At 41.2% G+C, this 19573-nt stretch overlaps 1 protein-coding gene across 3 annotated transcripts; it reads right to left on the bottom strand.

The window, feature by feature from the left end:
• Positions 1 to 2447: 2447 nt before the first annotated feature.
• Positions 2448 to 19258, bottom strand: zmp:0000000991 (mucin-12). 3 transcript variants are annotated; one of them, XM_041813854.1, is made up of 6 exons: positions 18937 to 19258; positions 13634 to 13740; positions 11531 to 11681; positions 9985 to 10141; positions 9331 to 9455; positions 2448 to 9243 (listed from the first exon to the last, which is right to left on the bottom strand). In XM_041813854.1, the coding sequence occupies exons 1-6, from the start codon at positions 19014 to 19016 to the stop codon at positions 3999 to 4001; spliced, it is 5865 nt and encodes a 1954-aa protein (XP_041669788.1). In that variant the 5' UTR covers positions 19017 to 19258; the 3' UTR covers positions 2448 to 3998. The 3 variants fall into 3 exon arrangements, with proteins under 3 accessions (XP_041669788.1, XP_041669786.1, XP_041669787.1); XM_041813852.1 differs by having other exon boundaries at positions 2448 to 9455; positions 18937 to 19257; XM_041813853.1 differs by having other exon boundaries at positions 2448 to 9455; positions 10000 to 10141; positions 18937 to 19256.
• Positions 19259 to 19573: the final 315 nt, after the last annotated feature.

Below are 19573 nucleotides of genomic sequence, written 5' to 3'. Positions count from 1 at the left end.
GTTTGATTTTCTATTTTCTTCAAAAATGATTCATTTTAGTTTCGTTTTCATTAGTTTTAGTGTTTGAGTTTTTTCAGATAGAAAAACCTATTCAAACAGGCTACTCTTTACTTATATTATTTCTTTAAAAATGATGCTTGAATACAACCCCAGACATAAAACAACCACTGTGTGAAGTCTTAACCAATCAATTCAGGCCATTTTACACTCCCCAGACTTGGGTGTAGGTGCCGGTCAGTATGGTTGTGAGGCCTAAAAAAGGCCCAGTTCTCTCAAATATTGTTCACAAATTTGTCTAAATCTGTGTTAGTCAGCACTTCTCCTTTGCCAAGATAATCCATCCACCTCATAGGTGTGGCATATCAAGATGCTGAATAAACAGCATGATTATTGCACAGGTGTGCCTTAGGCTGGCCACAATAAAAGGCCACTCTAAAATGTTTCTTTAAATGTTTGGATTCTGCTGATGTTGTCCACACATCACGTTCTGTCTTCTTGTCTTTTGTCTGGGTTTGTTGCTTTGTTTTTCTGCTTGCTTCTGCACTTGTCAAAGCACTTTGTAAACCCATGTTTTTAAAAGTGCTATACAAATAAAGTTAGTATTATTATTATTAAATATGCAGTTTTATCACACAGCACAATGCCATCGATGTTGCAAGTTTTGAGGGAGCATGCAATTGGCATGCTGACTGCAGGAATGTTCACCAGAGCTGTTGCCCATGAATTGTTGAATATTAGAATTGAATTGGCCTCACAACCACAGACCACATGTAACCACACCAGCCCAGGACCTCCACATCCAGCATCTTCGCCAAGATCATCTGAGACCAGCCACCTGGACTGCTGCTGCAACAATCGGTTTGCATAACCAAAGAATTTCTGCACAAACTGTCAGAAACCGTCTCAGGGAAGCTCATCTGCATGCTTATCATCCTTACTGGGGTCTAAACCTGACTGCAGTACGTCATTGTAACTGACTTGAGTGGGCAAATGCTCACATTCGATGGCGTCTGGCACATTGGAGAGGTGTTCTCTTCACTGATGAATCCCGGTTTTCACTGTTTTCACCAGCAGAGAGCGTGTACAGCGTCATGTGGGTGAGCGGATTGCTGATGTCAACATTGTGAATGGAGTGGCTCTTTGTGGCGGTGGGATTATGGTATGGGCAGGTGTATGTTATGAACAACAAACAGGTGAATGCACAGAGATACTGTGACGAGATCTGAGGCCCATTAATGTGCCATTCATCTATGACCATCACCTCATGTTGCAGCATGATAATGCACGGCCCCAGATCAGTACACAATTCCTGGAACCTGAAATCATCCTAGTTCTTGCATGGCCAGCATACTCACCGGACATGTCACACATTGAGAATGTTTGGGATGCTCTGGATCAGCATATACGACAGCGTGTTCCAGTTCCTGCCAATATCCAGCAGCTTCGCACAGCCATTGAAAAGGAGTGGACCAACATTCCACAGGCCATAGTCAACAACCTGATCAACTCTATGCAGAGATGTGTGGCTCTGCGTGAGGCAAATGGTGGTCATACCAGATTCTGACTGTTTTCTGAACCCCCTGGACCCCCCTAATACAGTAAAACTGCACATTTTAGAGTGGCCTTTTAAAATCATGCTGTCAAATCAGCATCTTAATATGTCACACCCGTGGTGTGGATGGGTTATCTTGGCAAAGGAGAAATGCTTACTAACACAGATTTAGACTAATTTGTGAACAATATTTGGAAGAAATAGGCCTTTTGTGTATATAGAAAAAGTCTTAGATCTTCAAGTTCAGCACATGGAAAATAGGAGCAAAATCAAAAGTGTTAAGTTTATATTTTTGTTCAGTGTAAATTTAGTTTCAGTTAAATAAAATGATTTTCTAATTTTATTTTTAGTTATTTTGTTAGTTTTAGTTTACTATAATAACCTTATTCACATCTGTTGTTTATTTTCTATTGTAAATAAAATGGGTTTATGATATTTGACAATCATTGAGTTCTGTTTTAATTTACATTTTACACAGCAACCAAACTTTTCATGAATTGGGCCTGTATATGAGTAATAACATGAAGCCTATGTTAATGTGGTAACCATTAAACAGCAGAGAAAGTACAGTACAAAGTTCAGCAATAGCTAACAGCCTTGAGTCAGTCAGGCTGATCTACAAGCTGGGTTAGGGTTGGGTTTATCTTACCGTCACCATAACACAGTACATGTTTCCACAGAAGAAGAAGGGAACTCCCTCTTAAATAATGTGAAACTGTTAAAGCGCCCCGCCTAAATCTTTTCACTGCACAAAGCTGAGTGATTAACATGATCAGAGGAACGCCTCGGGCTCTGGTTCTTTTGTTTGTTAAAACCTTTTCACTTCTTACTGCGCAGTGAAAGTCAAAGGTGATGGCATTATCAAACATAGAAAACAAACACCACAACAACTCCATGAAAATAGGACATTTAATCATAAAAACTCAGATTAAGACTTCTACTGCCACTGTCAAGAGAAGCAACACTGATTACAAAAATAGTTTGAACATCAAATGTGATCAATACTTTACAGCAAAAGTTTGAATTTTACAAAACATCTCCTGTACCGTTTAAAAAGTCAGGACAATAAATTTAAACTTTTTGACCTGTTACAATATTTACAAGGCAAACCACAGCTGATGAATTCTTTAAGAGTCATCCTCTTGAGTTTTTAACTGTTCAGGATCAAATGAAATGCAAACCTAAAGACCGGAATGAATGATATTGATTTTGGCTGATATCTAAAAAACTGATATTTAAAGATTCATTTGAGCTGAGAACAATATTAATACCAATTTTTAAAAAAATACAATTGGCCGTTATTTACATCTGATATAGGCCGATATTTACATCTGATATAGGCCAATATTTACACCTGATATAGGCTTGTATTTTCAGCTGATATTTACACCTGATAAAGGCTTGTATTTTCAGCTGATATAGGCTGATATTTACAGCTGTTATATCCGTAATGATTATCAGCAGAAGTTTTAATATCTACTGAGTATTTTTTTTAAGCTAATGTTTGCCAAATAGGATATAATGCCGACAATATCGTTCATCCCTAATAAACCTGGGTTGGAAATTCAAACTTGACACATTGTGTCTTTAAATGCTTCTGTCTTATCTATAAATAATCAATAAGATGTGAAATTCCCACAATGCAGCCCTGCAGCCATAGCCACTAAAGTGTTTAGCAACAAAATAAACTTAAGAGTCCATGCTGATGTGAGCAATGGTTGTCTCTCAACATCCCTTTGACATGAAATCAAACAAAATTAAATCATGCAGCAACAAACCAAAACCACTCCCAGAGACATCTGTGATGGGACAAAAAGACAAAGATGGGAGTCAAACACAGTTTAAATTGTCTTTAGAATCATGACTGTCTTGTCTTCGTCTCTGGCTATGTCTGTTTATATCTCATATCTTGTGTCCCCATCTCATGCCTTGATTTCATGTTTTGGTCGCATATCTCATGATTATCGTCTCATGTCTCTGCATCGTGTCAATCTCATGTCTTCCTCTTATATTTCAGTCACGTTTTTGTCTCATATCTCATGGTTTGTCTTGTGCCTCATGTCTGCCTCATCTTTCTCTCATCTGTGTCTCCAATATCGTGTCTGATTTGTATATTTCTCTCATGTCTTTCTCTCAAGTCTTTGTCTCACATCTCATGGTTAATGTCCAATGTGTCATGCCTCTGCCTCGTCTCTTAGTTGTATGTTTTTTTCCCTAAAGTCTGTCTCTCATGTCTTTGTCTCATATCTCATGTCTGAGTTCTGTTTCTCTCATGTCTTCGTCTCATATTTCATGGTTAACATCCTATGCCTCATGCCTTGCCTCTCTTAGTTGTATGTTTCTTTCTCATGACTGTTTCATGTCTTACATTTAATGGATCCACCTTGTGTCCTTGTCCCCCAAGAACAAAACAAAGTCCAGAATCACAGCAAGAAGGTTTTCTTCTTCACAGTTCTGTCTCTTTCTCGTCTTTGTCACTCTCTAACACATACTCGTCATCTGTTGTTGTGGCCGAGCTGCTGTCTGAAGACTCCTCAAAGGTGCTTAGACTGGAAACGTATCCTCTGGACGGTAGACATCCTCTGGAGGATGGGCTGTCCACCCTCTGTGGTCCTGTCGAGACCAGACCTGTAGGTGAGGACAGGCTGGAAGGTTTGGACATACGTCTGGAAATAGGGGACAATGGCGGAGTCGGAGGAGGGGTTGGAGGACCTTCTGTGTCCCATGTTAAGGTACTGCTGTTCATACTGGGGCTCCACAGGCGGCCCTGATTTGATGTTGCTGTGGTAAGGGGTGGGGGAGTAACTTCCGAGCTCCAGTTGGCCAAACGTCTGGTTAATGATCGAGGAAGGGATCTGGTTTTCATCGTACCGGGGTCACTGGGGAAGTATGACATCAGACGATCTTTGCTGGGCAGGGAATCATTTCCTGTGGTCCAATCAGGAGAGACAGACCATGGGTCCAAGTCCTGTCCAGTTCCTTCACCTGTCAAAGCTGAAAGATCCCCCACGCTCTTAAACCTTGATCCAGTGGAGATCCGACCAGGCCCAGAGGGTCGACTGGACAGTACTGAAGTGACAGAGAAGGACCTCCCAGGCTCGATGCCATATTTCAAGTCTGCATACAAGGATGATGAGCTGTCCTGGTCCTGTCCCGGACCTGCAGTGGGGGGACCAGTGGCTGCTCGGCTTCCTCTTGAAGCCCTCAGGCTGATTCCTTCTCCTGGCTCACCGGATGAAGGGGATTCTCTGCGCCGCTGAAGCTTTGGGCTGTAGAAGACATCATCTGTGGGATCTGGTGAGGGAAAAGGGGAGAAAGGAGAGAGAGAAGAGAAGGGGGAGAATGGGCTTCTGGGGCTGGGTGTGGACTTTCTGAATTGGCCAGGGTAAGTGGGCTCCGGGATTCTTCCAGGACTGTGGTCTGTGTAGGTGAGGAGCTGGTGTGCTGGTTTAGGATCTGTCCTGGTGTCGTGGTAAAAGTGCTGCTGTGTGGTTGGGCTCTGGATTGTTAAATGAGGTTTAATTTTATTTTCAGACTCATGTTCTGTGCAGGCATGTGATTGGTCAGGATTGTTCTGTGAAGAGGATTTTTCTGGCCAAATCAAAACCTTCTTTGCTAACATTGTTCCTCCTGAAGTTGCCATTGGTATGATGGTGTCTTTCTTGTGTGTCCATCTATTGGTACCCTGAGTTCCTGTTTCATCACCTGTCAGAGCCTGCGCTGGGTTCTGATCTGTTCTGAGCTCTGGCTTGTCTGAGGTTTTGATCTCAGCAGGTACGTCACTGACGTTGCTGATATCGCTTGATTCACTAACAGATGGTGTTTGGGAGTTTCGCCTCCATTTCCAAGGAAATGCCAAGTCATCATCGGAGCGTCTGGTACTGAAAGTTTGTCTCAACCTGCTGAGGACTTGGTCCACTTTTTTGTTTGTCTTGTTAGCTCGGTCTGACTCAGACCTTGATAAACTGGAGTTTGGTGTGCTGACACTTTTCTTTAGAGCAAACAGACTTCTTTTTGGGCTTTGTTCGTTGCTGCTCTCCGTTGAAAATAACCTGTTTTTCCTCAGTGTTCTGTCCTTCATTTTTCTGCGTCCATCATCGGTGGACTGGCTGTCTGTGGAGCTGCCTCCACTTGAATGGTTTGCTGCTTCTGCCGTGGATTTCTTACTTTGCACTCCGTGTAATGATGCTGTGTTTGCAGTATGTTGCAAAGGTTTAGATGGGCTGTTCTGTGAGCTTACTGCATCTATCTTAGGTTTAATGCTATACACCAGAGTCTCGGTTACACATGTTGAAGACATGTCTGTTGCTTTAGCTCCCTGCAGAGAAGGTGAACCAACATGGACTCTGTTACTGATAAGCAATATCTTGCTGTTGTAGCCATCTTGGTTGTTGTTCTTGTCGATGCTATCGATTACACTTTCAGGGGGGGAAGATTTGTTTTGTGAAGCTGATGTTGGAGGCTGTCTGAGGCTGACGGGTGAACGTGGGGGTTTGGACATCAGTGATGTTTTGACTGAATCTGCAGATTTGGAAAGATGAGGGGTATAATTCAAAGTTTGTTGGAAGAGTTTTGATCGAGGGGTCATGGGCTTAGTTTCTGCCTGTGTTGATCGTGTTGACATGAGAGTGGAGTAAGGTGGGGAGCTATATCGAAGCTTATAACCACTCAGAAAGTCTGGGGGGAGGGACAAAGGAGCAGACGGATGACTTTGGGATGTACCAGATTCCACTGATAGAGTCCTCTCATGTCTAGGGGTGCGTACTTCTTCCTCCGTTTTCAGGTCAAAAGTCGGAGGATTACTAGGTCTTAGCTTGGATTGCTCATGCTCTCTGGATGCTGAGTCAGCAGAGTCAGATGAAAAAGATCGATACTTGCCTCCTTTTGATACCCGTATGCTGGAGGTCTTTGAGGTATATGTGTTAGTGTTTGGGCTGCTTGATCTTAGGAAAGAAAAGATGGATGGAGCTTTGACACCTGTTGAGGACCTGGAGGGAGGGAGAGGGCTTGTTGGGACTTGAGCCTCCCTCGGATTTTCAGCTTTGATTGGTTCAGAGTGTGGCAGATCCTCTGAATCCTCCCATGTTACTCTTCTTAGTCTCTTTCCCTCTGAGCGGTGCTTTTTTGAGTCTCTGTCTTGGCTGCTTGAGAAGTCTTTTCTGTCCTGAGGGCTGGAAGAGACGCAGTTTGGGCTGGTAATGACTGGAGTGGCAGGAGGGGTTAATAGAGAGGAAATGGTGAATGGGGAAGATGATGAAGAAGAAGCAAGGGCAGAAGGGACAGAAGAAGTAGGGAGTGTTGTGCTGGGAATTGCCGTAGTGACTGACAGGATAGATTCAGAGTCAGCTTTGCTACAGAGGACAGTGGGAGGGTTGGGGTTAAGGTTAGCAGAGACCATGGCGGAAGGGTTAGGGTTAGTAGAGACTACGGTGGAAGGACCATGATTAGGGTTAGCAGAAACCACAGTGGAAAGGTTAAGGTTAGTAGAGACCACAGTGGAAGGGTTAGGGTTAGCAGAGACCACAGTGGAGGGGTTAGGGTTAGGAGAGACCATCGTGGAAGGGTTAGGGTTAGTAGAGACCACAGTGGAGGGGTTAAAGTTAGTAGAGACCACAGTGGAAGGGTTAGGGTTAGCAGAGACCATCGTGGAAGGACCATGATTAGGGTTAGTAGAGACTATGGTGGAAGGGTTAGGGTTAGTAGAGACCATGATGGTAGAGACAGGGTTAAGGTTTTGAGGGTTAGGGTTTGCTTTAGGAGAGGCAAGGTTGACATCGATGACTAGAGGGGCTGCGTCTGTTTTGGAGAAAGTTTTCACCGTGGGAATCAGGCTGGATGAAGCTTTGGGGCGGAAAGATTTAGGGACAGACTCATAGCTTCTTTTGAAGCCCAGAGGTGTGAAAATCTCTTTCATTGTACTTCTGTAGGTTTGTGAGGAGTCAGAGTGCGTTGGAGAATGAATGTCAGTCTGAGCAGAAATAGGATTAAAGTTCACATCAGGCTTGGTTTTACTGTTAGTCAGTTGGAGAATAGTGGCCGCTTTAGGCGTGAGAGTTTGATTGATTTGGAGAGGTTTAGTCAAACTTTGAGAGTTCTTGCAGTCCAAAGATGTAGGGGAGCTTTTGCCTTTAAGTTCCCAGTGATTATTCCTGTATTTACTGCCACTGCTCTCACCGGGTGTGTTTGAACTCTGGGAATTTTGCAGGGTAGGTGGTAATTCTGTTGTGTTTGTTGTAAATGAACTATCACTTACATCAGACTCGGTGAGCTCTTCAGGATGACTCAGTGTTTGTGCTGTAGCTCTGCTAATTTTAGAACAGTGAAAAGCATCAGGCAGACTCTGAGGCTTTGGTGGTTCTCTGGTGTTTAAATTGGATTCATTTAGTCGTTTGACAAGCCTGCCTGAATCATGTTCAACTGAATCCTCACTGACTCTGTCTCTTAGGTTTTGGGATCCTCCCAGTGGCTTCATTATGCGGTCTATGCTGCCTTTGCTAAGGGACTCGGCTGTGTTATTGTTACTATTAAATCTTCTGATGTCAGGTGGACCTACAGAAGCCAAATCACTGTTGTTATTACCCGGTGGAGCAAAGGGTGTGTTTGGCTTTTCTTTGGTGCCTGCTGTGTCGTTGTTCTTCAGAGGAGAAACACCTTCCTGAGAAACTTTTTTCCACCAGGAAGTGGACGTCAGGGTTGTTCTTCGTGGGGCGATGCACACAGAGCGGTCATGGGAGTGATGGGGAGAGGAAGTATAGCGGTCGTAAGAGTATGGGGGGGAGGAAGCAGAACTCTCTGAGAATAAACTTGTATTTGAATTCCTGAACTTTTGCTGTCTTTCTGTCAGTCCTTTACTGGGAAAAGTTTGTTTGGAACATAACAGGTTGGACTGGGACCGGGTTGCCTGGGGTTGTTGGGTAAAGGATGCATCTTCACCATCGTTTCTAGTCGGTGAGGCCGAAACAAAGCGCGTGTCAAACATCTTCCTTTGACTGTGATTGGAGGATGGTGGTGAAAGAAGGGGGGAAGTTTCACTTGTGTTACAGGAATTGGATGATGGAGAGAGGAGGGGCATTGACTTGTCTTGGTTATTATTATTGTGGAAGCTTGCTGGGAATAATTTTCCTGTCTGATGACCTGGTCCTGGGTTAATCTCAGAGGGGGGGGGCGGTGCAGCAGACATCCTGCTGTTAGAATGGAATCTTCTTAAAGAAAGAAGAAGACTGCTGGTTGTTGGTTTGGAGTTAATTGATGACGGTCCATCTAGACAATAACTCTGGTTCCTCTGATCACTTGGATCCACAGAGGTCAGAGATGTGGGAGGCAGACTCGTGGCTAAATCCCTTCTTCTGTTGTCCATGCGTCCAGAAATAACATCCACAGAGACAGTGTGCATCATTTTTCTCTTACACTCAGAGTCCAAACTTGCAGGACCACTCTTGGTTGACCAGCCCTCTGTGTTCCGCCTGGATCCAGGTGACGAAAACCTTAAAAGTTCCCATGATCCTCCTGCTGATGGTCTGTCTGTGCTCTCCTGAAAACGGTCACTTAAACGGTTTGCTGCAGAGTTTGTATTGTCATGAAAACCTCTGTGAGCCTCAGGATCGCAAGCTCCCTCAAACCTTTTGTTCCGTCTCATCCTGCTACTCCAATGGGGGGCGAGGACGGTCACCATACTGGACGACAACATGGTTCTGTCAGGGTTGGATAATTCCACAGGATTAGTCTGTTTAGAACACGTCTGATCTTTTACACGTGGATATACGTTGGAGCCTGCAGACCTGTAGCCCTGGTTCGTCTCTAGTCCATTAGAAAATAATGTGATGGTGCCATCATTGGTTAGTTTCCCACCACATGATGACGAAAACCTCGCAGACAAATCTCCTTCTGACGTTTGTCCATCAATCTGTGAACAGAGGAAAAACAAACTAATGTTTGCCAGTGAATAAAAACAGCAACAAGCAAAAGCTGGTTTGAAGTGATGAACTATTTTAGAAAAACTTTAATCAAACCTCAGTGTAATAGATTTTTAGAAAGCTGCACTGTTAGGGAATAAGTCTGATCACATGTAAACGTCTGCTTCTATCAAACACATGTAAATTATTATCTAAATGAAGGTAAATACCTTCCTAAGTTTAGAGGACCTTCAAACAGATCACTGTTGTTTAACATTCAAATTATGGAGGAGAAAAGTTCCTGTTCCCAGACAGCATAGTCTCAGCAGGATTATTTTTAAGGCATATTATCATTATTATAGTTATAATAAGTATTATGATAATCATAATATACCATCGTTATAATCATCATTATAATCATCATTATTACCATCATCACTATAAATATCATTATTATAAAAAATGTTATTATTATTTTACTATCAGTCATCATCATCATTATATGATGTTTATTATTGTTATTATTGTTGTTGTTATTACTCTGATGGGACGGACCTCGTTCTCAGCCTTTGCTGTTACTCTGGAGTTATAGACCTCGTCCTCAGCCCTCGCCTTTACTCTGATGGGACAGACCTCGTCCTCCGCCTTTGCGGTTACTCTGGAGTGACAGACCTCGTCCTCAGCCTTCACCTTAACTCTGATAGGAAAGAAAAGACATAAAAATATTACATCAGTAAAATCTTATTGGTCAAATACCTGAAAATTTCCATTCTTTTAAATTTAATCATTTTGATCTATTTTTGTTCTCATATCTTTAAAGTCCCTGTAAAGTGAAATCCAAACTTCATTCACTTTGAGGTAATTTTCCAAAATCTATCAGCCATGGTGGCCTACGGGTTGTTAAACATATCACAACAAAGGTATTTGTACCAGAAAACAATAAATTTAATCACCAACTTCTGTTATCTGCTCTGGCACAGAGCCAGCAGCTGAGCTAAGACCAGCTAGTTGCTGGAGTGCTTGTCTATTTTTTAATTTAACTGCATCAGGATCAAACACTTTACCTGCTGAAGGTGTGTTTTAATCCATATTTCACTTGTTTTGAGTCCTGGATGATCAAAAGAAGCAGACTGTGACTGTTTCTCTGCAGGCAGAAACAGTTAAACCCCCTCTGTATGTTAGCATTTCGATGCTAAAGTTCAGTACAGTATCTGATTACAGACACTGTTTTTTCCAGCCAGGTCTGTCGAGATAAAAGTCTCAGATATTAATCATGATTGAAGAACTTTATTTTGAACAACATCAGGACTTGGAGTGTTTTCAGCAGCAACTGAACAAAGACATCTCATAAACAGGAGAGAGACTTACCTTCACATAATACAGAATGAGAAAATGAGATGGGAGAAATACTTGAAGAGTTGAATACAGGATGAGAAAATGGGAAATAAGAAATGAGCCTTGAGTTAAAGCTCTAGATGTTAAATCAAATCGTCTCAATTTAATCTTTCAATAACCATCCTCACACGTTCCCAGGCTCTCCATTCAGGTTGTATTGGGGTTTTTTGTGTTCTGTGTCTCAGAAGATGAACCGGATGGTCAGCATTCCTCCGTCCTCTGAACTCTACTTTCCCACAGTCACATTAACACAACACAGCGTCGCTGACACACTGGTTACCCTCCACTTCACACACTCACTGCTACACACCCATTTATGGTCATGTTTGTCTGGTGTGAGAATGCAGGTAAAGGTGTTTGTGTTCTGTCAATGACCTCTGCTGTACTCTGACAATCACCTTCAGTATTGATCAGAAATAGCTGGTAACTAAATGATCAGGTGATCAGCTCACCCAACACTGAGATTTCTACTTCCTGAGAGGGGGTCCTGGTTCTGGTTGGATGGAGGGGTAGGGGGGGCCTGGTCTGGTTGGATAAATGGGTAGGGGGTCCTGGTTCTGGTTGGGGAGAAGGGCAGGGGATCCTGGTTCTGGTTGGAGACAGAGGTAAGGGATCCTGGTTCTGGTTCCAGCTAATGTTGTCTAATGCTGTTTGTGGGGGGGGGGGTAAACCTAAAGGATATTCTCCTTACCTGTGCAGGGTCAGCTCTTGGTTCTGATTGGCTGTGAGTTCTGAGCTCTGATTGGCTGTGCGGTTGCAGAGTTGTAGATACAGCCGGGAGGTATATGATGGTCTGATAAGCGGCGGGGTCTCTTTACTTCTCTCACAGTTGAAGATCAGAGCTGTGAAAAAATCAAAATTTATCCAAAAATCAATAAAAGTGACAACAAATCAACCATGATTATTGATTAAACAGTCCAATGTGAAATGGGTCATTCCAGAAGCTAGTGAAGCTGGTAGATAGGGGCCCAGACATCAGTTATAATAACATCATGACATACATATGTACTTAAAATAATATACATAATAAACACGATGATTATTATAATTTAACCAGCATCCCCAGTGTTAAAACTCTAAAATAACTTTAAAATGACTTTAAAGATCCTAAATGGACTGTAACACTTGGAAAAGCAATAGAAAATACCCCTTGGCTTACCAAACAGAAACTACTAAAGACTGATCAGAGATCCTCAGAAGAGGTTTAGGACTGAACATATTCTAGTAACAGCTGTTCACATCAGGTTTTCTTTGTGACAACAGCTGATCTTCTGCAGCTCACACTGCTTTAGACCTTAACATTTCAGTTTTTGGTTCTTTCCTATTAGAAGGTGTTTGTCCTGGTGTTGGATCAGATCACATGGATTAACATTTAATCTACGTTATAAATTATAGATTAAATTAGCATTTAGAAATGTGACATTCAGTGATGATAAAAAGAGGGTGGAGAGAGCATTTAACTTAGACCATGATATGGCTGATATTTTCCATTGTTAGATATGTAATTTATCAATATAACAAGAATATGAATGACACCATATGAAATTACTGTTAGTGTGGCTCAAATAGAGACCTGCACAAGGTTGCACAAGCTAATTACGAAATCACTGATGACGTTAACGCACAAAAAACTGTTAAAATCTTCGGCTCAGTCAGAAATCATTCAGACCCCCTTTACTTTTTAAAATTTTCCTTGTAGCATCAGGCTGATACAGTTGATTTAATTTATTTTTATTAATCTACACTCAGTACTTCATCATGACTAAGTGAAAACAGAATTCAAGACTTCTATTTCAAATTGATCAAAAATTAAAAACTGACATATCCCACTGACATCAGTATTCAAGAACCTTTGGTAAATGTCGCTCAGGTTTCTCCATTTCTCTGATCTTTGCTGAGATGTTTCTACACCTTGATTGGAGTCCACCTGTGGTAAATTAAACTAACTGAACATGATTAGAAAGGCACACATCTCTCTATAGAAGGCCTCAAAGCTAAAAATGATATCTGAGCAAAAACCAAGCCATGAGGTCAAAGGAGCTGCAGAGCTCAGAGACAGGACTGTTGACAGGCACAGATCTCGGGAAGGTTACAAAAACATTTCTGCTGCTCTGAAGGTTCTCAAGAGAACAGCAGCCTCCAGAATTCTCACATGGAGGAAGTTTGGACCAACCAGGACTATTCAGAAAGCCGGTCACCATCAGGAAGAGAAGGACCTTAGGGTAAGGGTTAGAGAAACTAGATGGAAGACTCTCCTCAGTGAAAAAGACATGAAAGAGTTGTTGGCATTTGAAAAGCCAGCCAGTCTTTTACTGAGGCAAGTCTTCATCACGCCACTCTGTCATAAAGCCCAGATATGTGGAGGGCTGCATTGATGGTTGTCCTTCTGGAACTTTGTCCCATCTCCACACAGGATCTCTGGAGCTCAGTACTGGTGTGCTGGTCCAGTTCTGACCCTGACCCCTATCTTTGGACCCCTAACCATCAAACAAACAAATAAATGTATATAAAACAACACATTTAAAAATAAGAGAACCTCACTGTGATCGTAATTTGGCTCCACCCCTCACTGGAGTTCCATCCAATTGGGGCTCTCATCTAAAAATGTTGTTTATTCAGCTATCAGAGATCATGTTTAAAATAAACAGATGGTTCATTCAACAGACCATATTTTAGGTGATTTATCTCCTGTTTTGTTTACTTCTCGTTTCTGTCTCAGATACATCCTTTCATATTAAAAGCATGAAAACAAACACGAAGTGTGGTGTTTTCTCACACCTGTAGTGTGTCTCACCTGTGTGTTCTGCTTCCTGTAAGGTGGCTGATGGGAAACTGAGTCGTCTGGTTGGACTTTCATCATGACGATGATTCTCTTGCTGCAAAGGATCATCCTGCTGTGCTCTAAAAAACATGGAAAATTAGTCAGTTCATTAACACATCAATTGATTAGGTATACAAATCATAATAAATATTACACTATTAAAAAATAATTAATGATTAATATTACATTAATAATTATATAGTTATTGATACATATAAAAATATTAAATGATCAATATCACAATATTGTTGAATATTATTATCGAAAGTAATATTTTAGTACACGTTACTGAAATTACAAAGTACATTATTAACATTAGCACACGCTGTTATTATCCAAATCCAGGCCTGATTACTACCAGAACTAATTTATCACAAACACTGGGACAACCAGTCATTAGTTTTAGGGAGTGATAACCATCTCACATAGGACCAGGTAGGTTTGATTGGATTTATTCCCTTAATAAATTAAATCATCATTTAAAAACTGACTTTAGTATTTACTCAGATTATCTTTGTCTAATATAAAATTCTGTTTGATGATTTGGAACAATTAAGTGTGAAAAATAATCTTAAAAAACAAAAATGTGGCAGAAAGTTTTTACAGCTCTGTATTTGTTATTTCCTCGTGGATAATTGTAGAGATGAGAACATGTTTAAAGTTGTTGATGTGGTTTTGATCTTGAAATGAGGCGTTGTGATTTTTTTAATATCTGTTTCCTCCCTTCCTCCAGGGCAGAGTCATCCTCCTCCTCCTCCTCCTCATCATCATCATCACTCTCTAATGGCTCTAATCAAACATGACCTGACATGACTGGAGGACTGTGTTTATAGTCAGACTGTTTCTATCCTCACTTCCCTGTTACAATCCTCATTTTCAGTAGAGACTCCTTAACACTGACTGAATGGCTAAACATAAACTAACCAGAGAGCATTTTAGCAGTGGCTCAGCTCACCTGGAGCCTTGCCAGAGGTGGTAAAAAAAAAAGTGCCAGGTATGATCCCTGAACTTAGAGCAAACACTGACTGATAATCAGGGATGGATGATGTGTGGATTAATAGCAATATAATGCTGGTTCACTAGATAATCTGGTGTCAGATCATCGATTGGTTATTATCTTTTGCTGATTCATCTGACTGGTCAGGACAGACAAAGATCAAGTTCTTTAGTAATGGATGTAGGAATGGGTGGTAAAATTCTGAATAGTTAGGTTTTAAAGAATAACTGTAATGTTGCTTGAATTACTGTAATGTAGACAGTGCTGTATGTTTATAATAAATATGTCAGTAATGTCTGATTCCCTCTGCTCCACTGTCTGTTGGGATGTTAAACAGTGATTAGTGATGGAGGGTTGAAGAGTCAAACAACAAACCAGGAAAGAAAAGACCTCAATCATTTACTCCCCTGACTTTGGTCTTCTTTAAAACTGGAGAAGAACCTGTTGGTTTTGATCCATGCAAATGTGGGTTTAAAAAGAAACGGATCATGGCAAATGAAGTTTACTAATAACCATTCATGCTTTAGCAGAAACATTAGGAACAATTACAAAACTCAAATTATTTTTAAATGTCTGTTAACACTTTTAATTTGAAATATAGAGGAAGTTTAAATTAGTCTGTAACTTCTTAAAAACCTTCCCCTACAGTGACTGAACAGAGCTCCCCATTGATGCACAGAAATCAATAAGATTGACAGTATATATGTATTAGTTTAAATATACAGGAATCATTCCTCAAATCGATGAAAGCTTTGGATTAATGTTTATCATACTTCCTTTTAAATGGGGGACAGAGAGCATAAATGTACCATAATAGAGAGAGAGAGGTAACAGAGACAAACTTTATCTGATCACCTGTCCAGATCAAACTCAGGCAACCTGTCAAAGAGTGAAAACAAACCAGAAGCTAGACATCTGACCTCCTGCTTATTTGCATCACAAGATAATGCTGATGTATGACTGATGCATCAGTGCATCACTAGATTATACTTATGTATAACTGACGCATCAGTGCATCACTAGATAGTACTGATGTATGACTGATGCATCAGTGCATCACTAGATTATACTGATGTATAACTGACGCATCAGTGCATCACTAGATAGTACTGATGTATGACTGATGCATCAGTGCATCACTAGCTAAACTGATGTATGACTGATGCATCAGTGCATCACAAGGTAATACTGATGTTAGACTGATGCATCAGTGCATCACTAGCTAAACTGATGTATGACTGATGCATCAGTGCATCACTAGATTATACTGATGTATGACTGATGCATCAGTGCATCACTAGATAGTACTGATGTATGACTGATGCATCAGTGCATCACTAGATTATGCTGATGTATGACTGATGCATCAGCGCATCACTAGATTATACTGATGTATGACTGATGCATCAGTGCATCACTAGATAAAACTGATGTTAGACTGATGCATCAGTGCATCACTAGATAAAACTAATGTTGGACTGATGCATCAGTGCATAACTAGATAATATTGATGTTAGACTGATAAATTCGTGCATCACTTGATAATACTGATGTTAGACTGATGCATCAGTGCATCACTAGATAATACTGATGTTTGACTGATGCATCAGTGCATCACTAGATAATACTGATGTTTGACTGATGCATCAGCGCATCACTAGATTATACTGATGTTAGACTGATGCATCAGTGCATCACTAGATTATACTGATGTTAGACTGATGCATCAGTGCACCACTAGATAATACTGATGTTAGACTGATAAATCAGTGCACCACTACATATTCCTCATGGTAGACCATTTTTTACCTCAACAGTATGTGGTGTGAACACGATTATTTTACTGTTCCTGATACCCAGACCTAAAATCATGAAAATCAAATGTTGTGATTGTAGATTGTATGCTTTAACACAGCACAGGCCAGCTTACTGTGGAGGGACAGGCTGAGGATATCCATACACATAAATGTTTATTTTTTCCTCTGAAGTCATGTGATCACACAAGGTCATTAGCAGGTCGGTAGGTGTGTGTGGTCTCAGTACTCTGATGGTCTGGTTGTGTTGTCTAGTGAGCGTGTCAGAAGATTATGAAATGAAAGAGCATTTCTTGAATTTGTGCTTATATAGTAAATAATTTAGTTTAAGAATTGAAAAGTGGCTAGTGTGGTAGGCTTAAGACATTAAGTAATATCTAAGAGTGCTTGTACAAAATGACTCAGTCTGACAGTTCTGGTTAAAGTGACATCGTTTTCACTTTTCAGGAGTTTAGCTGCTGTCTCTGTGGAGGAGAGCACACTTTGTGTGTTTCCCTGTCTGTGTTTATCATTGTGTTAGTGTGTGTTCCTCTGTGTTAGTACGTGTTTCTCTGTGTTAGTGTGTGTTCCTCTGTATTAGTATGTATCTCTGTGTTAGTGTGTGTTCCTCTGTGTTAGTGTGGGTTAGTGTGTGTATTTTCTGTGGGTGTGTATCAGCTCTTATATAACCTCAGTGGGTGTGTGTCTTTAACAAACATGTTCTAAATACTGACGCTGACATGAACTCAGAGCAGAGTCAGACTTGTTCTGTTCTCTCTCCCTCTCTGTCTCACCTGCCAGGTGAGCTGTCAGCCTGCACAGGTGAATGCAGAGTACATATTTAAACATGCAGCAGCACCTAACAGTGAGTGTTAACATGAGGTTATTAAAGTTCACTAAAAATAAAATATTTAAAAAATACTTCTAATGAACTGAAACTAAAATTTAAATGAGGCTTAAAACAACTTAAACAGTATTCTGTGCTTAGAAAACTAAAATAAAGTAAAATTAGACTTAAAGTCTTTGGTTTGAGTCTCTGACAGAAGACCGACCACCACCATGGGGATAAACAGTCTGATTGATCTGTCATTTTAGCTCTTTAGTCATTTGCAGATTTCAGACCTGAATAAATAAAACCAGGAGTGGAAGTTAGCCTTTTAGCATAGGTTTCTAAAATAAAATGATTTTGTATGTTTTCAGATGTGTTTGAGTCTCAGTCCTAAGAAGTTCCCCACCTATTTTAAGACCAAATAGTGATAAAAACAAAGTTAAAGACCCTCATTGAGGACGCTGACAGGAGTGTCCATCGTGTTTACTGTCTTTGAGCCTCTGATCGCATGATCACAGACCACTGAGCAAAGGCAGGTGTTTACCTGGGGCCCTGTGCTCCTAGGGGCTCAACATTTTATCACTGTAGGTGCATCAGAAATCAGATAAAGCTCAAAAATGGTTAATACATATATTCTGAATGTCAATAACGGAGCAAAATAAAAAGGCTCTTAATAGATTCTGATTCCTCAACAAAGTCCCTTGCCCCAACATCAAGGTTCAGGCCCCTCTGAGAGCCCCAGATGTCTTCCTATCAGTCTAATGATAGTACGGTAGATCCCTTTAGGTAGAGTGGAACTATGAACTGGTGGAGTAACTGTCCTCTTGGTCCTGGACTTCTCTGAGGGAGGATGATTCTGAATATTTGGTTAAATCAGTTTGATTGATTTTAGATCAATAAAGAGGGACCCCTAGTCTCTGCCTAGGACATCTAGTCTCTGCACCACAAGTCTCTACCCAGGACCCCTCGTCTCTGCACCCCAAGTCTCTGCCCAGGATGCCTAGTCACTGCACCCCTAGTCTCTGCCCAGGACCCCTAGTCTCTGCCTTCTCTGCTCAGAACCCCTAGTCACCGCACAGAGCCCCTAGTCTCTGCCTTCTCTGCTCAGAACCCCTAGTCACTGCACAGGGCCCCTAGTCTCTGCCCTGAACCCCTAGTCACTGCACAGGGCCCTACTGATGTCCTCACAAAATAATAAAGTTTAGTCCAGTATCAGAGGATCAGACTGAAGTTGTCTCAGTGAAAACAGAGTTCTGTCATAACAGCCTTTATCAGCAGGAACACCCTTGCCCTCTCTTCCCGCCTCCTGCTGCTGTCAAACACGGTAAACGGAGAAAAACAGAGTTGGAGTTAAACCGAGTTAAACGGCGCAGCGGCAGCTTTACAATGAGCCGAAGCCTCTTAGACAGAGTCAAAAATGTTTGTAGGATCTGGGAGTCTCTATGTCTGCCTTGAACTCAAAAACCACCGTGAAACTTTAAAGTCAGACATTTTAGACGGAGATCAGCGCTGCTTCCTCAGCAGACCGGAGCACCGAGAGAAAAGCTGACACGGAAACCTCCTCACAGAGCCTGAACTGGAGGATAAAAACCCAAACCTTAAATCCACCTCAGCAAACAGGTCTATAAAGAAGGACAGAGACGGATTTTTACCGTACCGGGACTCTGCTGCTGCTGCTGCTGCTGCTCCGTGATCGGTCTGCTCTGTTCTGACATCTGCGTCACGTGATGACGACATTTAACCACCGAGCATCGAGCACCGGGCCCGACCCACAACAGCATACCGGAGAGACCGGATCACACCGATGGAACCAGTCCAGCCTCCGGTCACACCGAGAACATTACCGTCACACCTTCACAGTCACACGGCCTCACCTGAACAGGTGAGCTGACCGCGTCACTGACAGGATCGGTCAAAGTTCAAGACCTGGGCAAAGATGACACTGCTCCCCCACTGATCACGTGTTTTAACCTTTTCATGGTGTTTCATCTTTAATATCTCCTAATAACATCTTTATTTAAGTGTAAGTTTATATTGTTGATGACTTATGTGTGATATTATATATATATATATATATTTATTTATATAAATTTCCTATTAATCATTATGACTCATATTTAATATTTACGTTTCATATAAATTATAAATGCTGACTCATGTTTAATCTTCATATTTCATTTATATTTTAATTGAGGAGTCATGTTTAATATTTAAGTTTAATATAGATTCTTACTGATGACTCATGTTTAATATTTAATAAAAAATGTATTGATGACTCGTGTTGAATATTTAAA

The sequence above is a fragment of the Cheilinus undulatus genome, linkage group 19 (genome assembly GCF_018320785.1).
Source record: "Cheilinus undulatus linkage group 19, ASM1832078v1, whole genome shotgun sequence".
Lineage (NCBI taxonomy): Eukaryota > Metazoa > Chordata > Actinopteri > Labriformes > Labridae > Cheilinus > Cheilinus undulatus.
This window is presented reverse-complemented; position numbering and strand designations above follow the sequence as displayed.